The sequence below is a fragment of the Crinia signifera genome, chromosome 1, assembly GCF_055691185.1.
Source record: "Crinia signifera chromosome 1, ASM5569118v1, whole genome shotgun sequence".
In the NCBI taxonomy this organism is placed as follows: Eukaryota; Metazoa; Chordata; class Amphibia; order Anura; family Myobatrachidae; genus Crinia; species Crinia signifera.
In genome coordinates, this window is record NC_139217.1 from 471,135,716 (window position 1) to 471,158,557 (window position 22,842).

The window sequence follows — 22,842 nt, forward strand, 5'->3', positions numbered from 1 at the left end:
GGTGCTGCCCAGTGTGGCCCTATAGCGATATTACACTACGGTTACCCTCCGTATAGCGTGCTTATGACCTGTTGCGGTTTTATTTTGTAATGATTTTATGCTGTGTACACACTGTGAGATTCCTTTGCTCTTTGACTAAGGTTCCATTGCTATGCAGTCTTTGCTAACTCACACGGCAGCGCTGCACGTGCTGCAGTGTGTCACTGCGGAGCGCTCTGTCACCGGAGAAGCTAACAAGGAGTCTGTCTGGGGTGCGGCTCCTGCTCTCTAATGACACAAACAGCTGTCAGATGACTGATGGATGAAACACACACATTCCTGGGATGTTCTCCATAACACATGCAGGCCTCAGCAGTGCGCTGACAGTGGGCGAGGCCTCTGCTAATGGCTCTGTCTGTCTATATGTAACTAGGCCCCGGTTCTACAGTATAATGGATTCACTCCTACCGTGGCTTTTTTACTAAGATGGGATGTTGCTATGGGTAACCAATCAGAACCTACTTCTTATTTATTTATCACCTTCTAGAACATAATAGAAAGAATCTGATTGGTTCCCAGTAGCAACAGCCCATCTTCCATCAAACTTCCATCTTAGTAAATAAACCCCTATCCCTCACGCTGTCTAGGCCTACGCAGGGCCTGATACAGGAGTTTCCCTGTCAGAACACATGTAACTAATACACCTGACATCTATACTCAGCAGCGGCCATTTTGTGGGGTGACCCAATATACGGCTTACCTGGATCTAAGGACAACAATGTGATCAAATCAATTTCATAGAGATATCAGCAACGCATGAGACACATTTTACCTCACACCTCACTGATAGCGAGCCGATAAAATGGCGGAATCCACCGTATAGGAAGTGGTTAATGTGATATGTGTCTAGTAGTGTAGATTTACCACAACCATGTTTATAATTTGTCACAGTGTTATATATAATCTCCATTATAATAAATGAAAAAATAATATGGGGTCATTTTGACGATTAATATAAGAGACTAATTAATAAGGGGTTAAAAAAGACAAAATCACTGTTGCGGAACGTGTCTGTGGGATATCACATTTTCTCTGATCATTATTTCATTATTTGCTAATGATTTTATTTCATTATTAGCAGAGATATATATATATATATATATATATATATATATATCTTAAATATTTGGCTACATCTGTCACTCAAAGTGTGTGAGTGTGTCTATAATGCTGGGTGGAGCCTCTGACTCACATGACAGAGGAGAGAACCAGCCCAGTGAGCCCACAGTGCCAGACTCCGGCCTCTGCCTCCCCATGCTGCCCGGCAAAGTAAGACACTGCTACTCCACAGCCACCAGGTGAGCGCCCCCCGCCATGACCCCCCCCCTCCCGCGATTCGCGGCACCCCCCCCCCACGATTCACAGCAAACATACACACCCCCCGACCCCCCCTCCCGCGATTCGCGGCACCCCCTACGTGACCCCCCCTCCCACGATTCGCGCCCCCCCCCCCCGCTACCCCCCCTCAAACACACACACCCCCCGCGACCCCCCCTCCCGTGATTCGCGGCACCCCCCCTGTGACCCCCCCTCCCGGGATTCGCGCCCCCCCGCGACCCCCCCTCCCGCAATTCGCGGCACCCCACCCCCCACGACCCCCCCTCCCGGGATTCGCTACCCCCCTCCCGCGATTCGTGGCATCCACCCCCAACCCCCGCGACCCCCCCTCCCGCAATTTGCGGCACCACCCCGCAACCCTTCCTCCCGCAATTCGCGGACACCCCCAACCTCCCCCCCCCCCCCGCGATTCACGGCAACCCCAGGATTAATTGGCACATGCAAAACACTGACATGGCTATGGTCGACAATGAAAAAGGTTCTCATGAGTTTTTGAAGATTTATTTTTCATTTTTTGAATGTTTTCATATTCATTCTCATGTGTCGACATGGACACCAATGAAGTGCCACACTTATGTCAACATTTACATGTGTTGACCTTTCTGTGTTGATTATTTCTTGTGGCAATTTTTTTCTTGTGGCAATTTTTTTCCAGTGGCAACTTTCTGCACGTCAACCTAGACATCATCAACCAAGACGTTGTATAATATATAACACCTGTTCTGTTTTACAGTAGGTGTTTTAAGTCAGATCATTTACTGCCACTATTACTGTTTATGTAAATGCATTCTGAATGACAGCAACATCCTACCATCCTTCTACAAGAATATATAACCAACTAGGTGATTCATCACGCCCTGTGCCCCCCCCCTCCCGCAATTCGTGGACCCCCCGCGCCCCCCCTCCCGCAATTCACGGCACCCCCGTGCTCCCCCTCCCGCGATTCACGCCCCCCTCCCACGATTCACGGCACCCCCTGCGCCTCCCGCAATTTGCAACCCCCCCTTGCGTGATTCACGCCCCCCTCCAGCGCTTTGCGGACCCCCGCCCCCTCCCGCGATTTGCGGACACCTGCGCCCCCCCATCCTGCAATTCTGCCCCCCTCCCTCCCTTGTCTCACGACACCCCCCCGCGCCCTTCCCGCAATTCACGGCACCCCTGCGCCCCTCTTTAGTCCCCCGTATGCCCACACACCCCTATCACTACCCAGCTTCCTGCTCTCCTGAACCGTAACTTCCACCACTGGGGAGTCGCTGACGCTGTGTTGCCCACATACCCCTATCATGCCTCATAGCCCAGCCTCCTGCTCTCATGCCCGAACTCCCACCCAGTAGGAGGAGACACTGACTAAGGGCCACCGTCCTGTACTCCTGTACTGCCACGCTGGACCCTCAACCACTGGCAGAAGCTGCACAGTGTCTCCCACCCTCCTCTTTAGTCCCCCTTATGCCCACACACCCCTATCACTACCCAGCCTCCTGTTTTCCTGTGTCGTGACCTCCGCCAGTGGGGAGCCGCTGACTCAAAAACACCCTACTATAATATTGCACACACACACCTAAACAACACGCAACCCCACACCCACACCCACAAATGTCACTGTACCCTCCACACTATCAATGTACATCTTACTCTGTAACCGCTTTTTAATTAAACAAAACAATACACACCCCCTTCCACATCATATGCTCTCTATTTAACACATTTCACCTATAACTCAAGTTGCAATACAGGCATCTTTCATACAATTCTAACCATATTTCTCACAATACAAACGTTCACAAATTAAGGGGGCACAGCCAATGTTCCCTCTAATTTAACGAAGGCTGTGTGCGGCTAAAGATTTTGGCTGTGCAACTTTGGAATGAAATTTACATTTTTGTGCGTCACTTATATATAACTGGAAAATGACGTTCAGCATTTGTGTTAACTTTACTTCAAAATGATATTAAACATTTTATCATTCAAAATACAGTACACAATGTAGTTAATGGGTGAAACCCACATTAATTGAGTCCACAACTGCAAAAAGGGACCACTGCTGCTTTGTGCGCTAAGTTGTAATGTCTGTGCGCATGCTCGTCAAGGTGTGTGCGTGCGCACAGCTTAGAGGGAACACTGGGCACAGCCCCTGAAGAGCGCTCGTAGTATATGAATCACCTAATATATATATATATATATATATATATATATATATATATATCGCACACATATTCTGCAGCGCTGTACACAGAATTACTGCCCATTCAAAGCAGTCCCTGCCCCAGCGGAGCTTACACAGTCTATGAGGAAGATGTATATTATGGCCCTTATTCAGATCTGATCGCAGTACAAATTTGTTCGCAAAAAACCATGCTGCACTGCAGGTGGGGCAGATGTAACATGTGCAGAGAGAGTTACATTTGGGTGGGGTGTGTTGAAACTGAAATCTAAATTGCAGTGTAAAAATAATGCAGCCAGTATTTATCCTGCACAGAAACAAAATAACTCACCCAAATCTAACTCTCTCTGCACATGTTACATCTGCCCCACCTGCAGTGCACATGGTTTGTCCATTTTGAAAACAAATTTGTACTGCGATCAGATCTGAATAAGGGCCTATATTTGACCTTCTGTTGTAAATACACTATAAGGGCAACAACAAAGAATGAAATAAGCTACTGGAGCGCACATTGTTCGCAGCTTGTTGCGGACACAATGGCCAATATTCTGAACGAGGCAAAATGATCAATGTCGTTCAAAACGGGATGAACAGTATATGCCCCAGCAGATTTCTGACCACACAATAGAAGAGTAAAGGAAGTACTTACCGTCGCCTTTCACTCTTGCGTCTCTTTGGAGGAAACTAAGTCCAGAGGCCCCGGAATCCAGGAGGTTGCACATCAAGGCTTGATCAACACCTAAACCAGTAGTTCCATAGGCCTGGTTAGTGCTTGGTGCGGGATTTGGGGCCTTAGTTTCCACACTATCGCTAGTGCAGCCCTCACAAGTGCGACTCATACAATGCAAGAAGGACATGGGTGGAAGGCTGTGACTCCGGAACTCTCCCCTCTCCGAGGTTCGGCTACTGTCATGATGGTATTCCTCTTCCAGAGAAGAGTCCCCGCTGGATCGAAGCGGTGGGCTGGATCCATTCTTCTTCCTGCTCTTGGCTAATTCCATAAATGATGTGACTCTCTTGGGTGAGGACCCCTGGGTATGTACGGCCTGACCCTCACTTAGTTTTACCGGACAACTCATCATACGCTCCAGGGAACCCAGTCGATTCGATTGGGTTTTGTCCAAGCTGCGGTCATAACTCCGAGATCGTTGTCTACCTGCATTAAAATTTGGTGGTGATACATTGACATAAACTTGCCCCTCGATTGTGTCTGACTTTGATCTTTCTATTAGGGGTTTAGGGTCGTCGCTGTCAGAACTGCTTTGCGGCTGCTGGAAAAGGAAATACTCGGTTGGCTGGACTGGGCTTCCTTTGGTGTGGTCATCTGAGCAACTGGTGATAGAGGAGCCTGCAGGGCTGGGAGAAGACTGAGAGGACAGGTCACACGTGACCAACTTGTAGTAATTCTGGGTGGCCACAACAAGCCTCGCCTGGCTCTGAAAGCAGGAGGTAAGCTCTGAGCCCTCTCCGTTACAAGGTACCGAGTCGCAGTTAAGATGGTAGGAGTTACAGTTGTCGTCCAGAACAGGTGACGATGAGTGATGGTGGCAACCGCATGGTTTCCCAGAGGCTTCCTGGACGTGGGAGTCACAAGACATCTTAGATTCGGTGGGTGAGCTTTGCAAGTCCAGGTAAAATGCCCCCGTGTCTGGGTGGCTGCAAAATGAAGAGTCACAGGAGAGGCTCCCAGAATTCAGGTTGGACCTAGGGTGCCCATTCATCTTGTTATATAAGGTGCTGAAATTAACCAGAATGCCATCCGAGCTGTTGCAGGAGGAGTCACTCACATAACTCACCTGCTGGTCCATTTCCGACTGGCTGGAGGCACTGAAGCATCTGCAGTGCCTCAGTGGCTCGGAGCCATTACAGGTGCATTCTCTGCTCTGGACAAGGTCTTGGTTTCCCAGATCGGAACTCTGATTCCAGTCTAGAGAGTAGTGGGGTCCACCATGATGATGCCAAGCCTGGTCCTCAACGATTGCTGTTGACGGTCCCGGATTGCCATTGCTGCTCCCCTGAAAGTCATCGGGTGAAGTCTTCTCTTCTTGTCCATCCACAAGTCCGGACCTGCTGGCCAATATCCATGGCTTTACGATGGGTGTTTTATCATGGAGGTGGAATGGCGGCAAGGCTAGATCCTGAAACTGAAATCCTGATTTCGGTCCACTTAAGGTACTGTGGAGATGGAACGACTTTTCCCCATCGCAGCCACTTGATGTGTTTTCATCTTCATCGTTTATGAGGAATGGGTTGTGGCGCTTCCTAGTGATGGACCCCTGCCAGTCCTCCTCCTTAGTGCTCCCCTTGTCTTTCACCGCTGGCTCAGAAGCTTGGATCAAGCTGCTGTACACCAATGAGTCAGCCTGCGATAGGTCCCTCTCCGGGAGGGAGGTGGTTCTTGTAATTCCAAGGTCATTCTTGCTGTATGAGTGGGGTCTACTGGACGTGGGGCAGTACTGTCGGTCTGGCACCTGGCAGTGCACTAACGGGATGTGGTGCACAATCAGGGTTTCTCCGGCTAGCTTTGGCGAACTATCCATCATGAGGCCGGTCACCTTCTAGGACATTGGGTGGGATTACCAAGCGAAGGCTGGGGAAAGGTGGCACATATTAAAGGTGAAGATACCTGAGGAGAGAAGAGGGGACATTAGTCATCTACATCTCAGCAGCTACAGTGCTATAAATGTACATAATTCATATGTTTATATTCTGGTTATCAAGACAGACAGAGGACAATTCAATTGTTACAGATGGCAACAAGTTATCGGATTTCTGACCATTTCCCCCCAAAAACAGTGGGGCCCCAGGATGTGTTTTAGGGGTACCTTGATTGTCAGAAGTTTAAAAGACTCTATTCGGTACCAACTCTATTGGGGTGTTTGGTACACTGACACTTAGGGCCTTATTTTAGTTCACTCTTTCTGACAAAATCCTTCTTAGATGGACAAAACCATGTGCACTGCAGGGGGGCAGATGTCAAATGTGCAGAGAGAATTAGATTTGGGTAAGTTATTTTGTTTCTGTGCAGGGTAAATACTGGCTGCTTTATTTTTACACTGCAATATAGGTCTCACTTTGAAGTAAAACCCCACCCAAATCTAACTCTCTCTGCACGTTACATCTGCCCCACCTGCAGTGCACATGGTTTTCTCCATCTAAGAAGGATTTTGTCAGAAAGAGTGAACTAGAATAACCCCCTTAGGTCCAAGAACAATTACACACTGATACCTGGGGTATCAGCGCAGTTGTGCAGCTGCAGTCAGGAATTGACCCGTGTGACATTCTGGTGATATTTGCAAATACCCCCAAAACAACCGCAAATATATGATAAATGAGCCCCGTAATCAGTGTGTGGCCCGTTGATTTCTAGGGCCCATTCGCGTTAGGACGGTGGTTTGCTTTGCTGAAATAAACAGACCACAGGTTGTCCATGTGAGGAACTGCGCAGCTCAACATCAATTCAAAGGAAATTAATTTCTATTGGTTTGTGATAAAAGCCACAGAACTCTCCTCAGTGACCCCCCCCCCCCCCCCCACATGTTCCTGCAGACAAAAGGCGGGTACTGCCATCACCACCATGTGTTAAACATAGAAACATAGAATTTGACGGCAGATAAGAACCACTTGGCCCATCTAGTCTGCCCCTTTTTTTAAACATGTGTTCCTGCAGATAAGGAGGGTACTCCCATCCCCACCATGTGTTCCTGCAGATAAGGAGGATACTCCCATAACCACCATGTGTTCCTGCAGATAAGGGTACTCCCATCACCACCATGTGTTCCTGCAGATAAGGTGGTTTATCCCATCAGCACCATGTGTTCCTGCAGATAAGGAGGGTACTCCCATCACCACCATGTGTTCCTGCAGATAAGGAGGGTACTCCTATCACCACCATGTGTTCCTGCAGATAAGGAGGATACTTCCATAACCACCATGTGTTCCTGCAGATAAGGGTACTCCCATCACCACCATGTGTTCCTGCAGATAAGGTGGTTTATCCCATCAGCACCATGTGTTCCTGCAGATAAGGTGGGCACTCCCATCACCACCATGTGTTCCTGCAGATAAGGGTACTCCCATCAGCACCATGTGTTCCTGCAGATAAGGAGGGTACTCCCATCAGCACCATGTGTTCCTGCAGATAAGGAGGGTACTCCCATCACCACCATGTGTTCCTGCAGATAAGGAGGGTACTCCCATCACCACCACCACGTGTTCCTGCAGATATGGAGGGTACTCCCATCCCCACCATGTGTTCCTGCAGATAAGGAGGGTACTCCCATCACCACCATGTGTTCCTGCAGATCCATCACCACCATGTGTTCCTGCAGATAAGGAGGGTACTCCCATCCCCACCATGTGTTCCTGCAGATAAGGAGGGTACTCCTATCACCCCCATGTGTTCCTGCAGATAAGGAGGGTACTCCCATCACCACCATGTGTTCCTGCAGATCCATCACCACCATGTGTTCCTGCAGATAAGGAGGGTACTCCCATCCCCACCATGTGTTCCTGCAGATAAGGAGGGTACTCCTATCACCCCCATGTGTTCCTGCAGAGATGCTGCTGCTGTTACTATGTGTATGTGTTCAGTGCTACATTGTATCACTTGGTGGTAGAGCTATTACACAGGGATTCTGCAGGGACCCCCTGGGTGGTGCTGCACAGCAGAGCAGGGGCCCCATAGCAGCACGTATCAGTCCACTATATCCCTAGGGATCCACCAGGGAGAGCTATTTATGGATCTCTCCCCCAGATCAGCCACACGGGATCATACAGTAGGATCTGCTGTGAGCTGTGATCCGTCTCACTGTGTAATATAAAGCAGGCACCATTAGGTTCTAGCAGCGCATCACAGAGGGTGACACCCGAATAACAGAAACACACTGCTGTGTGTGCGCCCGGCACTACACTACGGGCTACACTGTCAGTCACTCACCCTTGTTGGGGCCGGAGCCCAGCAGCTCACGTCTGACATCCATGACGGATACAAACAGACTGAAATACTCAGCCGAGAATAGATCATGACAGCGACAACAGGAATCTACAGCCAAGTCCTGCCCAGCTGTGCTCGAGACGGGGACAGGCCCACAGCACGGGGACAGGACTGGTATATACACAGCTGGAACAGGCCCACAGCACGGGGACAGGACTGGTATATACACAGCTAGGAAAGGCCCACAGCACGGGGACAGGACTGGTATATACACAGCTGGGACAGGACCACAACACGGGGACAGGACTGGTATATACACAGCTAGGAAAGGCCCACAGCACGGGGACAGGACTGGTATATACACAGCTGGGACAGGCCCACAGCACGGGGACAGGACTGGTATATACACAACTGGGACAGACCCACAGCACGGGGACAGGACTGGTATATACACAGCTGGGACAGGCCCACAGCACGGGGACAGGACTGGTATATACACAGCTGGGACAGGACCACAGCACGGGGACAGGACTTGTATATACACAGCTGGGAATGGCCCACAGCACGGGGACAGGACTGGTATATACACAGCTGGGACAGGCCCACAGCACGGGGACAAGACTGGTATATACACAGCTGGGAATGGCCCACAGCACGGGGAAAGGACTGGTATAAACACAGCTGGGACAGGACCACAGCACGGGGACAAGACTGGTATATACACAGCTAGGACAGGCCCACAGCACGGGGACAGGACTGGTATATACACAGCTAGGACAGGCCCACAGCACGGGGACAGGACTGGTATATACACAGCTGGGACAGGCCCACAGCACGGGGACAGGACTGGTATATACACAGCTGGGACAGGCCCACAGCACGGGGACAGGACTGGTATATACACAGCTAGGACAGGCCCACAGCCCGGGGACAGGACTGGTATATACACAGCTGGGACAGGCCCACAGCACAGGGACAGGACTGGTATATACACAGCTGGGACAGGACTACAGCACGGGGACAGGACTGGTATATACACAGCTGGGACAGGACCACAGCACGGGGACAGGACTTGTATATACACAGCTGGGAATGGCCCACAGCACGGGGACAGGACTGGTATATACACAGCTGGGACAGGCCCACAGCACGGGGACAAGACTGGTATATACACAGCTGGGAATGGCCCACAGCACGGGGAAAGGACTGGTATAAACACAGCTGGGACAGGACCACAGCACGGGGACAAGACTGGTATATACACAGCTAGGACAGGCCCACAGCACGGGGACAGGACTGGTATATACACAGCTAGGACAGGCCCACAGCACGGGGACAGGACTGGTATATACACAGCTGGGACAGGCCCACAGCACGGGGACAGGACTGGTATATACACAGCTGGGACAGGCCCACAGCACGGGGACAGGACTGGTATATACACAGCTAGGACAGGCCCACAGCCCGGGGACAGGACTGGTATATACACAGCTGGGACAGGCCCACAGCACAGGGACAGGACTGGTATATACACAGCTGGGACAGGACTACAGCACGGGGACAGGACTGGTATATACACAGCTGGGACAGGCCCACAGCACGGGGACAGGACTGGTATATACACAGCTAGGACAGGCCCACAGCACGGGGACAGGACTGGTATATACACAGCACGGGGACAGGACTGGTATATACACAGCTAGGACAGGCCCACAGCACGGGGACAGGACTGGTATATACACAGCTAGGACAGGCCCACAGCACGGGGACAGGACTGGTATATACACAGCACGGGGACAGGACTGGTATATACACAGCTGGGACAGGACCACAGCACAGGGACAAGACTGGTATATACACAGCTAGGACAGGCCCACAGCATGGGGACAAGACTGGTAAATACACAGCTGGGACAGGCCCACAGCACGGGGACAGGACTGGTATATACACAGCTGGGACAGGCCCACAGCATGGGGACAAGACTGGTATATACACAGCTAGGACAGGACCACAGCACGGGGACAGGACTGGTATATGCACAGCTGGGACAGGCCCACAGCACGGGGACAGGACTGGTATATACACAGCTAGGACAGGCCCACAGCACGGGGACAAGACTGGTATATACACAGCTAGGACAGGCCCACAGCACGGGGACAGGACTGGTATATACACAGCTGGGACAGGCCCACAGCACGGGGACAGGACTGGTATATACACAGCTGGGACAGGCCCACAGCACAGGGACAGGACTGGTATATACACAGCTAGGACAGGCCCACAGCCCGGGGACAGGACTGGTATATACACAGCTGGGACAGGACCACAGCATGGGGACAGGACTGGTATATACACAGCTGGGACAGGCCCACAGCACGGGGACAGGACTAGTATATACACAGCTAGGACAGGCCCACAGCACGGGGACAAGACTGGTATATACACAGCTGGGACAGGACCACAGCACGGGGACAGGACTGGTATATACACAGCTGGGACAGGACCACAGCACGGGGACAGGACTGGTATATACACAGCTGGGACAGGACCACAGCACGGGGACAAGACTGGTATATACACAGCTGGGACAGGCCCACAGCACGGGGACAGGACTGGTATATATACAGCTGGGACAGGACCACAGCACGGGGACAAGGCTGGTATATACACAGCTGGGACAGGACCACACAACGGGGACAAGACTGGTATATACACAGCTGGGACAGGACCACAGCACTGGGACAAGACTGGTATATACACAGCTGGGACAGGACCACAGCCCAGGGACAAGACTGGTATATACACAGCTGGGACAGCCCCACAGCCCGGGAACAGGACTGGTATATACACAGCTAGGACAGGCCCACCGCCCGGGAACAGGACTGGTATATACACAGCTGGGACAGGTCCACAGCCCGGGGACAGGAATGGTATATACACAGCTGGGACAGCCCCACAGCACGGGGACAGGACTGGTATATACACAGCTGGGACAAGCCCACAGCACGGGGACAGGACTGGTATATACACAGCTGGGACAGCCCCACAGCACGGGGACAGGACTGGTATATACACAGCTGGGACAGGCCCACAGCAAGGGGACAGGACTGGTATACCCAGAGCTGGGACAGTGACCACAGCACAAGGACAGGATAGGCCCACAGCATGGGGAGATAGGACGGGTGAAATGTAATAGGATCAGAGATCAGAAAGTGAGAGATTTGGTAAGAAATCTTGTTTTTTTTAAAGCGGCAATCATTTACACTTCCAACTCCCACTGGTTCTGCTGTGTAAATGATTGCTGCTTTAAAAAACCTGGAGACCGTATCCCTCTGCCGACACGGCGGCACTTTGTTTTGTAAAGTGGAAATAGCCGATAGGGCAGAATCGGGCTGACGTTGCTTCTTTACCATAGTGCTGTATAAGGGTCCCAGCAGGTACACAGGGGGCGGAGACCGCTACCCGGGGAGGACATTGGTCAGCGCCTCACGGCCGTCCTGAAGGATGCACCATGTTACTCATGGGAGTGATGGTATAAAACATCTACAGTGTCTAGGTCTACAGTCATATGGTCAACAGGGTCCAAAGGTCGACACTGAAAAGGTCCACAGGATCCAAAGGTCGACAGTCAAAAGGTCGACAGGGTCCAAAGGTCAACAGGCAAAAGGTTGACAGGGTTACAAGGTCAACATCAAAACGGTGGACATGGTCAAAAGGTCAACATCAAAAAGGTCGACATGGAAAATGGTGGACATGCGTTTTGAATGTTTTTAGGGTTTCTATGTCGACATTGGTCGACATGGACACTGTGTAAGTGTGCCGCGTCCCCTCGCATCGCTCGGCACACTATTTTAGTCTCCCTCCACGTCCTAGTGGATGGTAGGGCATGAAATACCGCCTGTCGGCACATGTCGGCTGAAAATTAAGTAAGAAAATATATGTCAACCATTCCTGGTGGCACCACGGTTACAATATATGTACCAGTCACTGCTGCTCTTCCCTCTCACTGTGCGATGCTTGGGGCAGGGTGCTCTGTGCTCACTCGGGGGGTCCCGTGTCCTAGATTTGAACCTAAGGGGTCAATTTGCTGCAGCTGCTAAAAATACAAAGAGGCGATCAAATTCTGTGTAATTATTCCGATTCGCGGGGAACGGTCGGAAGGTTGACATCATTAAGTTAACATACATTGGGTCGACCACTGAAGGTCGACAGATACAAAATGTCGACATGCCTAAGGTCGACAGGGTCAAAAGTTGGCACAGACATTAGGTCGACATTGGGAAGGTTGACAGTCAAAAGTTCAACATGGGATTTTTCTTTTGGAGCCGACATGTGCCGACAGGCGGCATTTCATGCCCTACCATCCACTATGGGGTGGTGGGAGAATATATGAGTGTGCCGAGCACAGCGAGCCGTGCGTGGGGACACAGTACACTGATATCGTGTCCATGTCAACTATGTCGACATTCGGAAATAAAAAAATGTGAAATATCCATGTCAACCTTTTGACTGTCGAGCTTCCCAATGTCGACCGAATGTTCAACATTGTAGTGGTTACTGCTATGGAATTGGCAGGTTTCTTTTTTCTGTGTGGAACTACAAGTCTCAGCATGATAGCACCTGTTATTATGTTAGGAATTAGGGCGCGCAGTCCAAGGTCCCCTCCCGTATATATACCGAATAGAGGGGTCGATCAGACCCGTTCATTCAGGCCCGAATTAGGCCCCTTTTCCAATGGTGGGGGGTTTGCAAATGCGCAATCCCCACGAGCGAGCGACTTCAGCAAGTTTCACATTCGCCGGAGCGTTCGATCCAGAGGGGGCAGCGGAGGAGGACAGGGGGCTGGAGCAGGTGGGTGTGGTATGGGACTCCGACAGTCGGAATCCCGACTGCCCGGAGTCAGACTTCTGTTCCCCTTGGCCGCATGCTAGTGAGGGGATAAAGGTGACACGGGGGGGCGCTGACCTGTTGCCAGAATACGCAGCATAGCGAACAGGCCTGAATAAGGCCCAGAGTTGCCAGTTAACCATATAACCCACTATCTCGGACACCGGCATTGCCTGGCAGTGAGGGTGTGTGTATATATATATATATATATATATATATATATATATATATATATATATATATATATATATATATATACAGGAATCTTCCTCTCATTTGCTCCATTGAAAGACCTTTGGATAACATGGACTAGTATAACTGATGGGCACTGTACCACTATTGGGGAGGATATTTGTGGTACTGGTCCCTATAACCCTCAGGGACTACTGTGGTTGAGCTGCCGCATACGCATTCAAAGTAATTCCTCTTGTTTGTAGAAACTGTTTGTTAAACCAACTATAGTGCACTGTAATCACCACTATAATCACCACTAGCACATAGCATAGCGCGTATGGGAGTATTGGGAATTATATATATATATAGTCAGTGTAAAAGCTGATGGCTGTAATGCATGCGGCTGATGGGAAGTGATATAGCAGCACATATATATATATATATATATATATATATATATATATATATATATACATTCATATAAAGTCAGTGTAAAAGCTAATGGCTGTAATGCATGCGGCTGATGGGAAGTGATATAACAGCACATATATATATATATATATATATATATATATACATTCATATAAAGTCAGTGTAAAAGCTAATGGCTGTGATGGGAAGTGATATACTCTGCACTCTGGAAGAGACGGATAATTACAGCGTCTCTGCACTGACTATTGCTGCAGGGTTGGACTCAGTATCCGGCTGCTGGGACACAGGACTGTTCTGTTACACACAGCTGACTGCATCACTTATTTCTGTACATCAGCTCTAGCTCGTGTGGCTGTATCCAGCATCCATCAGTGACATTCTACCAGATTCCCTGACATTGACCGACAGTGTGACAGTGTGTTTATTATATAGGAGTGTGACAGTGTGTGTGTATTATATATAAGTGTGACAGTGTGTGTATAGTATGTATGAGAGTGTGACAGTGTGTGTATATTATGTATGAGAGTGTGACAGTGTGTGTATTATATAGGAGTGTGACAGTGTATTACAGTATATATAAGTGTGACAGTGTGTGTATTATAAATAAGTGTGACAGTGTGTGTATTATATATAAATGTGACAATGTGTGTGTAATATATATATATATATATATATATATATATGTATATGTGACAGTGTGTGAATTATACATAAGTGTGACAGTGTGTGTATTATATAGGAGTGTGACAGTGTGTGTATTATATAGGAGTGTGACAGTGTGTTTATTATATATAAGTGTGACAGTGTGTGTATTATATATAAGTGTGACAGTGTGTATATTATGTATGAGTGTGACAGTGTGTATATTATGTATGAGAGTGTGACAGTGTGTGTATTATGAGTGTGACAGTGTGTATATTATGAGTGTGACTGTGTGTGTGTGTGTGTGTGTGTGTATTATATATAAGTGTGACAGTGTGTGTATTATATATGTGTGACAGTGTGTGTATATTATGTATGAGTGTGACAGTGTGTGTATTATATGAGTGTGACAGTGTGTGTGTATATTATGTGTGACAGTGTGTATTTTATATAAGTGTGACAGTGTGTGTATTATATATGAGTGTGACAGTGTGTGTATATTATGTATGAGAGTGTGACAGTGTTTATATTATGTATATGAGTGTGACAGTGTGTGTATTATATGAGTGTGACAGTGTGTGTGTTATATGAGTGTGACAGTGTGTGTATTATATGAGTGTGACAGTGTGTGTGTATATTATGTGTGACAGTGTGTATTATATATGAGTGTGACAGTGTGTGTGTGTATTATATATTAGTGTGACAGTGTGTATATTATGTATGACAGTGTGACAGTGTGTGTATATTATGTATATGAGTGTGACAGTGTGTGTATTATATGAGTGTGACAGTGTGTGTATTATATGAGTGTGACAGCATGTGTATTGTAAAGCGCAACGGAATATGCTGCGATATATAAGAAACTGTTAATAAATAAATAAAATATTACAGTATATATGAGTGTGACAGTGTGTGTGTATTATATATGAGTGTGACAGTGTATTACAGTATATATGAATGTGACAGTGTGTGTGTGTGTGTATTATATATAAGTGTGACAGCGTGTGTATTATATAGGAGTGTGACAGTGTGTGTATTATATATAAGTGTGACAGTGTGTGTATTATATAGGAGTGTGACAGTGTATTACAGTATATATAAGTGTGACAGTGTGTGTATTATATATAAGTGTGACAGCGTGTGTATTATATATAAGTGTGACAGCGTGTGTGTATTATATATATATATATATGTGACAGTGTGTGTATTATACATAAGTGTGACAGTGTGTGTATTAAATAGGAGTTTGACAGTGTGTGTATTAAATAGGAGTGTGACAGTGTGTGTATTATATATAAGTGTGACAGTATGTGTGTGTATTATATATGTGTGACAGTGTGTGTATTATACATAAGTGTGACAGCGTGTGTATTATATATAAGTGTGACAGTATGTGTGTGTATTATATATAAGTGTGACAGTGTGTATTATACATAAGTGTGACAGCGTGTGTATTATATAGGAGTGTGACAGTGTGTGTATTATATATGAGTGTGACAGTGTGTTTATATTATGTATGAGAGTGTGACAGTGTGTATATTATATATGAGTGTGACAGTTTGTGTGTGTGTGTGTGTGTGTATTATGTTTGAGAGTGTGAGACTGTGACAGTGTGACGATTGGTCAGAAACGGCCATATTGTTTAACAACTGGTGTGTGGGCACCTGAGGATCTCTGATATACCCACCACTACCATGTGTTATCCAAATCTTATAGCCAATGCCCCTTGGTGCCCTGGGGTAAAGCTATTCTGTGCATCTTTCTGTGTTTGCCACACAGGTTAGTTATACCCCTTTTACACCGCTGCAAAAACCCTGGTTGAACACAGCTAGGGCAGTGTAAACGGGTACGCCGGGTGATCCGACCCGGCTCCCGTTTACATCAATGGGGAAGCCCAACCTGCGGACCACAGCGCTCGCAGGTTGGATGGTGATGTCAGACGCTTTCATTTGCAGGTCCGCAGATTGGGGGAGGGGATAAAATGAAACAAAATGACGTGATTCACATTATTTTAGCCCCGTCCACGCGGGGAAGGGGGGAGCAGGGGTTGCAGCGGTGATGCGGGAGACTTGCCCACCTTCCCATGGGTCAGGAGGGGGATCCGATTTGCGGGAGGTTAGGCAAGTATGTAGTACAGTAGATCTCACTACCTGCTTAGGGGTCATCTGCATTTGGCTGTCAGTCATTTCATGACACCTCTCAGATGTAGTACTGCACGTCCGCGCTTCTAGGTGCCACCTTCCAGGGCCTGCCCAAGGACCCTGCAATTCTGGTGCCTCCATTACAATGTCCATGATAAATGTTCTCAAAACTATATAAGTATGGTTCAATTGCATTTGGCCGTTATTGCATCGGCGTCACATTTATTGTCACATACAGTATAATATGCTGAGATAGAAGAAAATAACTATCACTCCGGCCGATGGGCCACCTAAGGCAGGAGCCACTGACACCCTGGGCCCCCCACTTAATCTGACTCTGGTCCATATATGGAGCTAGACACGCCTTTTGGGTGGTGCTGGACACACCCCCTCAACGAGGCGCAGTGCAAAATTATAATACCAACTGTAATCTACCTGAAACTAGTTTTCAAAAGTAGGCAAGTATGCTGTGCAGCCTCTAACCTGTATCAACATGGGCAGCATTGTAGTGGGTCCCGGGGTTACCACCATTCTGAGATGCCGGCGGTGCAGTGCAGTCAGCCGGGGTCAGCTCACAGACCCCCGGCACCCGGCTAAGCAGAGAGCAGGGATGGGGTACATTCAGAGCCCCTGTCAGGATGATACATTCAACCGGAAGGATCGCATTGGTAAATGGCACCCAGATGGCATTGCATATGCAATCCAATAATAAATGTGCCCCTAAGGGTTAGTACATCTCCCCCTAGGCCATCACCCATTCTACACGCTACCCCTATCGCTGCACATACACCAGAGGATAGTCATCCACATGCTGCCAGCAAGACTAGGCGGCCCATTTATAGAGGATCGCATTTACACTATTACCGCCCAGGATCGCATTGTAATATCCTAGCGCAGGGATGTATCATTCCCCCACGTACAATGCGCTCAGCGGGAAGCCGGGGGGGGGGGGGGAGACTGCGCATGTGCGGTTAGTGCTGACCCCCAGCCGACCCCGCTGCCCCGGCAGTAGTGTGGTGTGTAGCCCAGAGGCTACAATCAGCATCTCAGAATGGTGATAGCCCAGGGATGCGAAGCCGGGCTGCCCAATATTGATACATGGGGGAACGGCAGGCGGCGGTGCAGGGGGGATTGAGCGGGGATCGGATATTCCTGCTGCGGTCCCTCCTGATACATTCCAGTGATACTTAATATTTGCGGCTAACCCCCGAAAACTGTCCCACATACAGTACTACCCACATGGCTATGGGGCCTATGTACTAAGCCCAGCAGAGATAACACCAAGCACCGGCTCCTTTTATTTTACAAACACAGCCTGAAACATGACAGTTGGAAGCTTGTTGGCTGCTAGTTTACCTCTGGTCACTTTGGCCCTTATTCTGATCGGTGCGGCCGGAGCCGATTATGCGGCCAGGACCGTGCGTGCGAAACCCCGCCTTCCATACGGATCGCCAACTCCGTCCGTATGCGGTAAGAAGCTGTCCGAACGGACCGCACGTGTATTTTTCACGGAATACGCCTCCTCCATCTCAGGGAACCTCCCCCATCATTCGATGGTCGCAGACCATCGAATGCAGGACCGAGTGCTCCACCAACTCCCGCAACCTCAGACCACACGGACATTTTTCCGTGCAAAAGCAGGGATCTGGGCGGGCAGCTGACATCCGGCGATGTCATATATCCGCCCCCTACACGTGCGTCACGGACGCATTACCATACGTACGCCCAGCGTTTGCATGGGAACTCCCATGAAACGCGGGGCGTATGCATATGGTAATGAGCCCAAATAGCCCTTCACGCCCCTCTCCACCCCCTGTTCGGAGTGTTCACATATCATGCGGGATTTGGCCGTACGCCCCGCTCGCACATGCGCAGAGACGCCTCTGCACATACGCAGACACAAAACAACGGCGGGCCGAACGCACGCGGATATACCCGCACCGATCAGAATAAGGGCCTTTATCTCTCTCCTAGGGTTAGTACCTGGACCCTACGTTTATTGCTGTTTCACATTCTAGCCACAAGGCCAAACCACCAATTGCTGGTGTGTGTTATATTCATTGTGTGCTTACTAGAACTTGTGTTATATGCAGTGTTTGGCTGGGATTGTGTTACACACTGAGTGTTAGGATGTGAGTGTGTTATGCGCTGTGCTAGTCTGTGTTACCCACGAACCATTAGGCTGTGTGTTGTATGCGGAGTGTTAGGCTGTGAGTGTGTTACACTCTGTGTGCTCTGCTGTGTGTTATACAGTATACTGTGTTTGGCTTTCAGTGTGTTACAGGCTGAGTGTTAGGCTGTGAGTGTGTTACACGCTGTGTTCTACACTGTGAGTGTGTTATACACTATGTATTAGCTGTGAGTGTGTTACACACTGTATGTGTGACAGTGAGTGTGTGAAAGGTAGGATCTGTGTTGTATGCGGAGTGTTAGGCTGTGAGTGTGTTACACACTGTTAGAATGTGTTATATGCTGAGCGATGCCGCCTTATTGCACACTGTGTAATGCTGTGACTGAGTGTGTGACAGGTAGGATCTGTGTTGTGCACTGTGTTAGGCTGTGAGTGTGTTACACACTGTTAGAATGTGTTATATGCTGAGCGATGCCGCCTTATTGCACACTGTGGAATGCTGTGACTGAGTGTGTGACAGGTAGGATCTGTGTTGTGCACTGTGTTAGGTGGTGAGTGTGTTACACACTGTTAGAATGTGTTATATGCTGTGATGCCGCCTTATTGCACATTGTGTAACGCAGTGACAGTGAGTGTGTGACAGGTAGGATCTGTGTAAATCCTACAGCTGGAGACACAACACAGGCAGCGGGAGAGAGGCCTATATAACACACAGGCTCAGGGTGGGGTATCATGCTATGGAAATAGGAATTATCTCATGTATAATAGATGGAACGTACGGATCATATAACGGCGTCCTGTAACACACACACACACACACACACAGGGGTGACCTGCTGCAGACACACAAACAGTTAATGCTGGGCAGAGTCTACTGTACATACTGCGGGTACCACATCCTCCAACGCTGATGTTACCAACACAAAGGCAGCCCTGTACCAGGGAGAGGCCTGATCACACAATATACACAATGTACAGAGGACGCAACATACACACACCTGCTAATACACAACATGCATGCTGCATCATCACATATATGTAACCTGCAAATACACAACATGCATCATAGACACATACATCATTATACACATGTAACCTGCAAATACACAACATGCAAGGTGCATCACACATTCACCATCACACATCACACACAGACAACATCACACATCACACCTTTATGTAACCTGCACATCATCTGTAATATCATGATGCATCACAAAGAGACACACACACACACACACCCAGGCACCGTATACAGGCATCTGCTATTACACAACACGGTGCATCATAAACAGACACACAATACACACAGGCACCATCACACATATGCAATCTGCTGACACACAACATGTATGGTGCATCATAGACACACACACAGCCCGGCACCATTACACAACAGCAGGCAATAATATGCTGACACACGCACAGGCACTGACAGACACACAACATGCACACTGCTGTGTACACCGGGCATTGCAGACAATGTGACACCCATGCAGGATGGGCACAGCCCCCTCACCTCCCCGGATCACGGTCCCCCAGCACCGGGCTCCTCCGCTATCATGGCTCCGTGTGTCGGTGCTGCCAGTGCAGCTGCGATGACGTCAGCGCTGCATCTGCCCAGTGAGACACTGGGGGACCAGAGGGAGAGACTGGGATGTAACCGCCTCTGTGCTGGGTGCCCCCTGCCTGCCCCCAGCTGATACATTGTAACACTCGGTACACATTGCTCTGTGTTACTGCTTGTGTCATTGTCACACAGAGGGACCATACAGTGTATCCAGTCACACACCTGTCCTATACACACTGTATCTAGTCACACACACTGGTCCTATACACACTGCATCCAGTCACACACTGGTCCTATACACACTGCATCCACCCACACACTGGTCCTATACACACTGCATCCAGTCACACACCTGTCCTATACACACTGCATCCATACACACACTGGTCCTATACACACTGCATCCAGTCACACACCTGTCCTATACACACTGGTCCTATACACACTGCATCCACACACACACTGGTCCTATACACACTGCATCCACACACACACTGGTCCTATACACACTGCATCCTGTCACACACTGCTCCTATACACACTGCAACAAGTCACACACCTGTCCTATACACACTGGTCCTATACACACTGCATCCACCCACACACACTGGTCCTATACACACTGCATCCAGTCACACACTGCTCCTATACACACTGCATCCATTCACACACCTGTCCTATACACACAGTATCTAGTCACACACCTGTCCTATACACACTGCATCCAGTCACACACTGCTCCTATACACACTGCATCCAGTCACACACCTGTCCTATACACACTGTATCCAGTCACACACCTGTCCTATACACACTGCATCCATACACACACTGGTCCTATACACACTGCATCCAGTCACACACCTGTCCTATACACAGACTGGTCCTATACACACTGCATCCACACACACACACACTGGTCCTATACACACTGCATCCAGTCACACACTGCTCCTATACACACTGCATCCAGTCACACACCGGTCCTATACACACTGCATCCACCCACACACTGGTCCTATACACACTGCATCCAGTCACACACTGCATCCATTCACACACCTGTCCTATACACACTGTATCTAGTCACACACCTGTCCTATACACACTGCATCCATTCACACACTGATCCTATACACACTGCATCCAGTCACACACCTGTCCTATACACACATTGGTCCTATACACACTGCATCCACACACACAGTGGTCCTATACACACTGCATCCAGTCACACACTGCTCCTATACACACTGCAACCAGTCACACACCTGTCCTATACACACTGGTCCTATACACACTGCATCCACCCACACACACTGGTCCTATACACACTGCATCCAGTCACACACTGCTCCTATACACACTGCATCCATTCACACACCTGTCCTATACACACAGTATCTAGTCACACACCTGTCCTATACACACTGCATCCAGTCACACACTGCTCCTATACACACTGCATCCAGTCACACACCTGTCCTATACACACTGTATCCAGTCACACACCTGTCCTATACACTCTGCATCCATACACACACTGGCCCTATACACACTGCATCCAGTCACACACCTGTCCTATACACACACTGGTCCTATACACACTGCATCCACACACACACTGGTCCTATACACACTGCATCCAGTCACACACTGCTCCTATACACACTGCATCCAGTCACACACCGGTCCTATACACACTGCATCCACCCACACACTGGTCCTATACACACTGCATCCAGTCACACACTGCTCCTATACACACTGCATCCATTCACACACCTGTCCTATACACACTGTATCTAGTCACACACCTGTCCTATACACACTGCATCCATTCACACACTGATCCTATACACACTGCATCCAGTCACACACCTGTCCTATACACACATTGGTCCTATACGCACTGCATCCACACACACAGTGGTCCTAAACACACTCCATCCAGTCACACACTGCTCCTATACACACTGCAACCAGTCACACACCTGTCCTATACACACTGGTCCTATACACACTGGTCCTATACACACTGCATCCAGTCACACACTGGCCCTATACACACTGTATCTACTCACAGACACTGGTCTTATACACATTGCATCCAGTCACACACTGCTCCTATACACACTGCATCCATTCACACACCTGTCCTATACACACTGTATCTAGTCACACACCTGTCCTATACACACTGCATCCATTCACACACTGATCCTATACACACTGCATCCAGTCACACACCTGTCCTATACACACACTGGTCCTATACACACTGCATCCACACACACACTGGTCCTATACACACTGCATCCAGTCACACACTGCTCCTATACACACTGCAACCAGTCACACACCTGTCCTATACACACTGGTCCTATACAC

The 22,842-nt window shown here is 48.9% G+C and overlaps 1 protein-coding gene across 3 annotated transcripts in view; it reads right to left on the bottom strand.

Annotated features, from left to right (window-relative positions):
- The window catches only part of RUSC2 (RUN and SH3 domain containing 2), a 64,034-nt gene extending 43,477 nt beyond the window's left edge, over positions 1 to 20,557 (bottom strand). For 2 of the 3 annotated variants that reach the window (XM_083155398.1, XM_083155395.1), the window contains exons 1-2: positions 20,401 to 20,557; positions 4,188 to 6,164 (exon numbers count right to left, since the gene is read on the bottom strand). In XM_083155398.1, the coding sequence (XP_083011524.1) occupies positions 4,188 to 6,081 (1,894 nt within the window). In that variant the 5' untranslated portion in view covers positions 6,082 to 6,164; positions 20,401 to 20,557. Of the gene's footprint in view, positions 1 to 4,187; positions 6,165 to 8,477; positions 8,563 to 20,400 lie in introns of those variants that run through there. The other variant, XM_083155396.1, reaches the window with a different exon arrangement.
- Positions 20,558 to 22,842: the final 2,285 nt, after the last annotated feature.